At 35.7% G+C, this 9,618-nt stretch overlaps 1 protein-coding gene across 2 annotated transcripts in view; it reads left to right on the forward strand.

The window, feature by feature from the left end:
• LOC106772402 overlaps positions 1–9,618 on the forward strand; it is a 51,947-nt gene that overhangs the window by 24,434 nt on the left and 17,895 nt on the right. For both annotated transcript variants that reach the window (XR_002669116.1, XM_022784990.1), the window contains exons 8-14: positions 2,558–3,607; positions 3,748–3,810; positions 3,888–3,934; positions 4,665–4,710; positions 4,817–4,896; positions 5,766–5,879; positions 6,809–6,890. Coding sequence is in view for 1 of the 2 variants with exons in the window: in XM_022784990.1 (XP_022640711.1) it covers positions 2,558–3,607; positions 3,748–3,810; positions 3,888–3,934; positions 4,665–4,710; positions 4,817–4,896; positions 5,766–5,879; positions 6,809–6,890 (1,482 nt within the window). In the remaining variant the exon portion in view is untranslated. The remainder of the gene's footprint in view (positions 1–2,557; positions 3,608–3,747; positions 3,811–3,887; positions 3,935–4,664; positions 4,711–4,816; positions 4,897–5,765; positions 5,880–6,808; positions 6,891–9,618) is intronic.

Consider the following 9,618-nt stretch of genomic DNA (forward strand, 5'->3'; position numbering starts at 1 on the left):
AATAATCTCTAGCATTATCGGTCCTAAACCTTTTAATATTAACTCCAAATTGAGTTCTAATCATAGAGTGAAATATGGGAATGATAGTGCTTACATCAGATTTTTTTTTTAAGCAAATAGAGCCAAGTAACTCTAGTGCAATCATCAATAAATGTTACAAACCAACGGGCCCCAGAGATATTAGGTACTTGAGATGGTCCCCATATATCACTATGAACCAATTGAAAAGGTTGAAAGCTTCTATTATTGCTGTTGAGAAAAGATTCACGAGTGTGCTTGGCTAATTCATAAGTTTCACAATGAAGTTTTGAGATATCTAAGTTTGCATACAGATGTGGAAACATAAACTGTAGCACCTTAAATGATGGATGTCCTAGACGATAGTGATACAGCCATAGTTCATCCTTATTTGTTATACTGTGAAGGGATTTTGCATGGTTGGTTTGGGATTCTTGAGATACTTCCAAGTAGTAAAGACCATCTTTTTCTTTAGCAAGTCCAATCCTCCTCCCCGAGTCCTGTTCCTGAAAAACACATAGAGATGGGGAAAAAATTGCAGAGCAATTGAGATTAGAGGTTAGTTTCTTTATGGAGAGAAGACTGGCTGAGAGTTTGGGAACATGGAGAACATTTTTAAGCATAAGGTTGGGGTTTACTTGGATATTACCATATCCTGTAACAGTAGCTACTGACCCATTGGCAACAATAATTTTTCTATTACTTGGTGAGGGTGTATAAGAATGAAACAAATGGAATAAGTGTGTCATGTGATCTGTAGCTCCCGAATCCACAATCCAAGAGTTCACATTATATGAGGTATTCATACAAGAAGTTTTACCTGAGAAAACAAGAGAACATGATCCAGANGGTTCCTCCATATTCCCCAATAGCTTTTTCAGTTTCTTTATCTCTTCCATATTGAAACTGTCTACTGCTGGAGATTCTTTAATCTCTGCTTGTGTTACATGCACTTGGGACTTTTGTTGTCCACCACGATTCACCCACTCCTTTCCTGGAGGTTTGCCATGCAATTTCCAACATTTCTCCNTTGTGTGTCTCGGTTTCTGACAATAGGTGCACCATAAATTATCTCTGTTTCCTTTCCATAGAGAATTAGTATTTTGCTCATTTCCTTTCTGCACCAGATCAGGTTTGGTAAGTAGAGCAGACCCATCTATTGGTTGAGACTCAAGCATTACACTCCTCCGACTCTCTTCTGCACGAACAATAGAGATGGTTTCTTCTAGTGAAGGAATATCCTTTCTCCCTAGAATTTGCACTCTAACNTGATCAAATTCAGGATTTAGTCCTGCTAGAAAATCATACACACGATCCTTCTCTATGAATTTCTTCAAGNGGATTGCATCCTCAGCACACTTCATTTCAAAAACTCTGTAGTGATCAAGTTCCTGCCATAGATTCTGCAACAGTGCCGCATATTCTGTGATTCCTTTACTTCCCTGTTTTGTGGCTGCTGTTTTTATTTTGATTTCATATACTTGGGCAGCGTCGTTGGCTTTGGAATATGTGCGGTTTATGGAGTCCCAAATATCTTTAGCAGTATTAAGAAACATACAAGTGTCACTGATGGTAGCTTCCATGGAGTCCCATAACCAAGACATAATCATGGAATCTTTTTCATCCCATGCTGGATCCTCCATGCTTGGACCATTTTCAAGGAGATGAACCAGGCATCCTTTTCCCTTGAGATAGGTTCTAACAAACTGGGACCATTTGAGAAAATTTTTCCCATCCAATCTGTATGATGCTCGGAGACCTTGGAGTTCTCCATTTTTGTGTGAAGAACTAGAGACTTCTCTATTTGATGTAGCGTCAGACATCGTGATCGGAGGTTAGGTTAACACAGCGGAAAGAATAACAACAACAATTAAGGCTGCCCCCTTTTTTAGATGAGAATGGCAATGAAGGCCAACAATATTTAAGAAACGGCAATGAAGGCCGTGAGACAAGAAAACAAAGACCAGGGCTCCAGGAAAAACCTAGAGCTCTGATACCATGTTGAAAACAGAAGTAGGATGCTGGAAATAATTNCCTACAAGCCGGTTTTGTAGGGTTGAGTTAGGCTTAAAGTCCACTTCTAACATGGTATCAGAGCCATGACTGGAGCCCATCCTAGCGATTTCTGTTGTCGTTGGACATATTGATCCACCCGCTATCGGGCCACTATCGGACCACCTATTAAAAAGTCTAATCCCACGCTCGAGATGTATATACCTCGGCGTGAGGGGGGTGTGTTGGAAGTCTCACATCGACTAGAGATGAGGCCATTTAAGTGTATATAAGTGGGTGCAAACCTCACCCTACAAGCCGGTTTTGTAGGGTTGAGTTAGGCTTAAAGTCCACTTCTAACAATAGGTTTTAATGTAAAATTCGACTCTTGAACTTCAATCAGGACTTTTGATATAAGCTATATGCTTTGTGTATTTTTGAAATATTTATCTACATATGTGCTTAATTTGGTATAAATTCTGTTGTGTTGTTTAAAGGAGAGGTTACGTTGTAATGAATCATGATTGTGATAACTTTTGGATTTTAGGTAAAATATAAAAGCTATGATGAAATTGATGAAGAGAAAAGGTGGTGGAAGATACCTTTTGTTTTAGACTTTTTAAAGATAAAAGGTTTTGATTCTGCATTCAGAAAGGTTATTGGCTCTGATACAGTACAGGCCCGCCAATTTGTGGAATATGCATTTGGGCAGTTAAAGTCTTTTAACAATTCATATCTTCTAAAGGGCCGGAAGTCTGATATTAATAATGATGAGTACGACAGTGAAGCTACAGGGGAACTGACTGAATCTGCTTCTATATCCAATATTCCTTCCATCGAAGCTGGTAGTTCAGAAGCCTCCAATGAGGCTAGCAGGGAACAGAGGAACTCAAAGGAATTTATCAAACATGACAATGATACTGAAAATGGACATGCTTCTGAATTGCCAGCAAAAGTTAGTGAAGAAGAATTATCAAATAAAATTTTTTGGAGGAATTTTGCTAATGTTGTTAATTCTAGTATCGCTCAAAAGTTAGGTCTCTCTGTTTCAGAGAAATTTAAGTGGGATGGATTGGAGTTTTTAAACAAAATTGGCTCACAATCTCAAAATATTGCAGAAAGCATTTATGTTCAATCTGGTCTTGCAATGCCTGGCAACACAGATGATATGAATGATGAAACAAGTGGCCAACCTGCCATTACTGTGTTTCAGTCTTCACTTCCTGAGGTTAAAAAAGCGACACAAAATTTGATGAGGCAGACTGAGTCAATTTTAGGAGGTTTGATGCTTTTGACTGCAACAGTTTCCAAAATAAAAGATGAAGGGGGTTCATCAGAAGAGAGGAAAGTGAAAGAAGATTATACTAAAGCAGGAGACAAGGACATCCAATATTCCAGTAGTCAGAAGTTTCCCAACTCACAGAGTGGTGTAGTGCTGGATGATAAAATAACTGAAGAGATGAAAGAACTTTTTTCTACTGCTGAAAGTGCCGTGGAGGCTTGGGCAATGCTGGCCACTTCCCTGGGCCAACCTAGTTTTATTAAGTCGGAGTTTGAAAAATTATGCTTCTTAGATAATGCATCCACAGACACACAGGTGTTTTGTTTATAACCTCTTCAATAAGTCAATTTCTCTGTTTCCTGTGAATTTTCAATTGGCAATGCATGTTTGTGATATATTGCCAATATCTTATTTTGTGTGCTGCTTTCTATTTTCTAAGTCTTTAGAACTTTCAGGTTGCAATTTGGCGTGATTCTGCACGAAGAAGGTTGGTGGTTGCTTTTAGGGGAACAGAACAGGTAGTTTATATTCTTGTTCTTTAAGGTGGTTTATAGCATCTGGACAGTTAAAGAAGCATGTACTTTTTATTTTTCAGTCTCAATGGAAGGACTTAAGAACTGATCTAATGCTTGTGCCAGCCGGGTAACATTCTTTTCCATTCTAGTTGTGAATTTTTTAGTGGTTTGGTTTAGTTTAATCTGACCAGTATCTCATTGTTTTATAATTTTAATCTTGTGAGTAATTGTGCTTGTATCATTGTACGTATTTGATAAATCTAATCATATTTGATACTCTTAGATTTTTTGTGATACCGTTTGAGATCCCACATTGGCTAGTGATATAGTCATATTATACGAATTTCACTTTAAAAGTTAGTTTTACGAAGTTGAATTAAATTTTAAAGTTTATTTCTTAAGGTGATTTTAGAGTTTATTATAATATATAAGTGTGTGCAAATATTATTTTACAAGCTAGTATTTTACAAGCTGACTTTAGAGTTAGACTTAAAGTTCAGTTTCTAATACATATATTTGATTCCTTTGAAACAAAATATTTGACAAAAAAATTGATAATAGATAGAATTAAAAATGAGTAGGAAAGTTAGTGAAAATCAATAGATGCATGTTTTGGGGACATAAGGCAGCAAGATATTTTTAGTTCAATGAGAAAGTACACCATTCTTCTTTCTGTTGTTGGTATTGACTATTATTACTTCAAAATGTATTAGAAATGTCAGTTTTTTAAGTTCTCAGGTGCACTGAAAATATTCTTTGGTGCTTTGTCAAATAATAATTAGTTTAGGGATTGATTATAATTACTTTTGGTTTAACCATATTTCCTTTCATGACTAACTTTCCCATGAATTTCACAGGCTAAATCCTGAAAGGATAGGTGGAGATTTCAAGCAAGAGATTCAAGTATGTTAATTGTTGTAAGGTTTATGGTCAGACATGTTTGGTAGGTTTTTTGAAGGCTTAAGAACATATTATTCGTTTGTTGTTGATGGTGCTATGGGTTTTGTAGGTCCACAGCGGTTTTCTAAGTGCATATGATTCAGTAAGGACCAGGATCATTTCTCTTATTCGGCTTGCAATCGGTTATGTGTAAGTCTTGTGAAAAAAGTTTTTGTACCGAACACACTGCCTTGTAATTGTGCTGTATTTCTTAGAATATTTTGAAAATCCCTCTGCTTTCCAACGTGAAGCTTTTATAGTTGACTAAATAAGTGCTTATATGAGTTAAGTGACAAATGAATTACTTATTGTCATGAACGAGCTTGCCCAAAAGCTTAAGCTTGGGGTGTAGGTACAGCTTGAATTAGCAAGAATATAATTTTATTGATAACTATGTGATGGGTTCTATTGGGAGGTTATGATTTAGGAGTGACAGTTGTTGTGTTCTTGATAATACCTGAGTGTTATGTTAAATTATGACACTTATATAAATAAATGCTTTAGAAATCAACTCAATGTTAGAAACTCCGGGGTGACAGTTATGTGTAGAAAATTACTACTTCAGAAATCAATTCTATATTAAAAACTCCAGGAAGGCAGTTATGTGTAAAAGGTAACTATTGCTAGTTGGTTATGTATTAGAAACTGTAGCATGAAAATATGGGTGGAAAATAACTGCTGGTAGTAGTGTATTTGGAGTATATGTGATTGATGGTTGTGTGATTATTGACGAGTGTGAAGTTGTTTGTGATTTGTGAACAGAGAATACGGTTGTATGAGATGTTTGTCTCTAGGACAGAAAGTGTATTGATCTATTTAAAGTGATAAGGGGGCCTTTTGTCTCTGGGACAAGTGTTTTAAACTCTTACATGTGATTCCAGTGTTTAATGTTATATTTTGTTACTTGTTTGTTGAGTGCTTGTACAGCAAATCTGGTCATTAAACCTGATTGTTTTGTTAATACAGTAAATCTCAAAATTTGATTTGCTTTGACAAACAAAAGTTATTTCTTGTTCCAGAGATGATCATGCTAAGTCACTTCACAAATGGCATGTTTATGTGACTGGTCATAGTTTAGGTGGTGCATTGGCAACCCTGCTTGCACTTGAACTTTCATCCAATCAATTAACAAAGTAAGTTTATTATTTCTTATATACTTTATTTCTTTAATTTATAACTTTCTATGCTTTTATTTGTTTGCAAATGAACACGCACTTACTAGCAAATCTTTATTTACACTTGACAAAGATTAGACATGATGAAAGGAGATTTTATTGAATTAATTGTTTGAAACAATATATCAGCCTCTATTTAGAGAACTCTACCCCTAAAGTAAAGATTACAAAGAGATCTTCGTAGTGAATATACTTGAAAGGATTAATATGAAACAAAGAACATTTTATTCAAAATTGATTCATTTGAAACCGTACATAAGCCTTCCTATGATGAAGATGAGCCATGGGAACAAGCATTACTGTACCAACCTTGAGGGCAAGGTTGTTCTTGAGGAGGGGAGTAATGATAGGATATAATAAGATAGGTTTTAATGGGTAATAGGGACAGGACAAAGAAAACAGTTTTAAGAATTAATTGTTGTTGGGTAGTTAGAAGTGGGTTGTGTTTATAAGAAGGCGGGGGGAGGGAGGGAGGGGGGTAGGTGGTTCTGGTAGAGGGCAGTTTTAGTTTTGTGAATTGTTAGGCGGTAACATTGTCCAGTGGAGGGAGGAAGGCTCCCTTGGGGGTGATTCTTTGTGTTCTGGTTTACTCATACATCAATAATACATTCTATTCAGTTCTGTTTTGTGTGTTCTTGAGAGAAGGAGAGATTTGATTGGCTTCTTGACTAAAGAAGCCTAACAGTAACTAACTTTGCTAAGCTGACAAGTTATTTAGAGTACAAAGCATTTTTATGCAATGAATTGAGACAATTTGTGTATATACTATCACTAAAAATATAGGAGCTAACAATTAATACACCCTAATATTTATAAATTATAATCACTATTTCCCTCCACTTATAATCATGACAGTTTTTGTATGCCATAATTTTTTTTTCTACTAGGCAAGGAGCAATTTCTATTACTATGTACAACTTTGGTTCTCCTAGGGTTGGTAACAAAAGATTTGCGGAAGTTTACAATGAGGTTAGAAAATAATATTACTATTTTGTTAATGTTGTTTGCCTTGTTGCGATATTGAATTGATTGTCCATTATGATCTTCATTTTTTTCAAATTGTATATCTTCCTATATACTATAATGGTTGACTTAGAGATATTTTGTCTTATTTATTAGTTTATCTTGTTTAAAAAAAGTAGACATTTTTGTGACTATTTACATTTTGTAAAACTGATGATTGTGTGATGTATTGATTCTAAATTTTTATCATTTGATGAAGAGCACAATAGACTGTTTACTAGTGTCAAAATTAGTTAGACCATCTACCTTCTACCACCTTTGTTGGTGTTTTGTCTTAATTGTCTTTGTAGTTTTCTGTTATTTTGTTTCCTTATTTCAATATATAGAGAATCTATGTATGCTATACATATTGCATTGAGAACGTACTTCATGTATGCTACAACAGTTGCATTCTTTCATTCTTGTTCTTGTGTTTTTCTTGTTATTGTTGAAAGAACCCAACAATTGGTGCCATTTATGGGAATAGGAGGAAGAAAGTTAAGAAGAGTCTAAGGTATACAATAATGGTTGAAATTGAAAGGGAGTAAGTCAAAACATTCATATGATGAAAGGGAGAATCAAGGGCTAAGGTATACAATAATGGTTGAGATTGAAAGGGAGTAAGTCAAAACATTCATATATGATGAAAGGGAGAATCAAGGGCTTGAGTGTTACAATTTCCAGAAGAGAAGTCACTAAAAGGTAGATTGTCTTGAGACAGAGAGGCATAGAAACTTTATTTCAGAAGGGAATTTGCTGATCTTGTATAGCACTTGATAGCTAAGAGTTTTCTGAAGTGTTAGGACTTGGGATGCACTTACCACATGTTTCCAGTGAGGGAGTTCTTTGAGACATTAGAATTTGTTGAAAACAGAAGTAGGATGCTGGAAATAATTCTCACGTTCATACTTTTGAAACAATACATAGGTGTTTAAAAAGAAACANACCATGGTCTAATTAAGGTAAAAAATCTCCTGAAATAAAGTCTCTAAATCAGGAGATATCTACCCAATAATACCTAATCTTAATGAAAGGAAATCTGCCCAATAAATACTAATCCTAATCCCTTAATTTTAGGGATTACACATAATTGCCATATTAATTGAAATATTTATTGCTTAATAAATTCACATATTCTGACATCCCCCCTCAAGCTGAGGAATAGATATTGGTCATTCCCACCTTGCTTATAAGATCTTGGAAGATAGGGCTATTGAGACCTTTTGTTAACACATCAGCTACTTGTTGCCGGGATGGGACATATGCCATGCATATTAAACCTTTGTCTACTTTTTCTTTGATGAAGTGTCTATCTATTTCAACGTGTTATGTCCGATCATGTTGAACGGGATTGTGTGCAATTTCTATTGCTGATTTATTATCACAATACAGTTTCATGGGACCCTTCAAATCAACTTTCAAATCATCCAGAATAATTTTTATCCATAATAATTCACATATTCCTTGAGCAAGTGCTCTAAACTCCGATTCAGCTGATGATCTAGACACTACATTCTGTTTTTTACATCTCCACGTTACTAAATTTCCACCCAGGAAAGTACAATATCCAGTAGTCGATCTTCTATCAATCAGAGATCCTGCGTACTTTGCGTCGGTGTAGGCTTCAAGGTTCAATCTTTCATTCTTCTTGAATAGGATTCCCTTTCCGGGGGTGCCTTTTAAGTAATGGAGAATCCTGTAGGCAGCTTGAAGGTGGGACTCCTTTGGTTCATGCATAAACTGACTTATTACACTAACCGAATGAGCAAAATCTGGTCGGGTATGTGCCAAATATATTAATTTTCCAACCAGCCTCTGGTACATCCCTTTTTCTACTTCTGGTTCATCTCTAGATTTACTCAGTTTGTGATTGGGGTCCATTGGATTGGTTGTGGGTCTACATCCAATAGTCTTTGTCTCAACCAACAAATCGGTTATGTATTTTTGTTGGGATATGAAGATTCCTTGGTTAGAGTATGCTACTTCAATTCCTAGAAAATATTTCAATTTTCCAAGCTCTTTGAGATCAAATTCTTGGACTAGTCTTTGTTTCAATTTTTCCTTTTCTTTTTCATCATTCCCAGTTACTATAATATCATCCACATACACCAAAAGAATTGTTNCCTTCCCNTTTTNTGAATGTTTTATGAACAACGTATGGTCTCCTTGGCTTTGCTTGTAGCCAAATCCCTTCATTACTTTTGAGAACCTCCCAAACCATGCTCTAGGAGATTGTTTCAGTCCATATAATGCCTTTTTAAGTCTGCACACCTTATTTTGTCTATCTCCTTCAACCCCCTGTGGGATATTCATGTAGATTTCTTCCTCTAGGTCTCCATGAAGAAATGCATTTTTAACATCATACTGCAGTAGTTTCCAATCAAAATGAGCAGCTAAGGATAGAAGAATCCTTAGAGTATTCATTTTAGCAACTGGTGCAAACGTCTCTTCATAGTCTATTCCATATACTTGAGTGTATCCTTTGGCCACCAATCTTGCTTTGTATCCTTCAAGTGACCCATCAGCATTATATTTTACTGTGAATATCCACTTGCAATCAACAATATTCTTTTCTTTGGGTTTATCCACAATTTCCCAAGTGTTATTCTTCTCTAATGCTGTCATTTTCACTTGCATAGCATCTCTCCACTCTTTCTTTGCTAGTGCTTCAGTAATATTATTTGGTATAACCACA

Source organism: Vigna radiata, chromosome 8 (assembly GCF_000741045.1).
Source record: "Vigna radiata var. radiata cultivar VC1973A chromosome 8, Vradiata_ver6, whole genome shotgun sequence".
Lineage (NCBI taxonomy): Eukaryota > Viridiplantae > Streptophyta > Magnoliopsida > Fabales > Fabaceae > Vigna > Vigna radiata.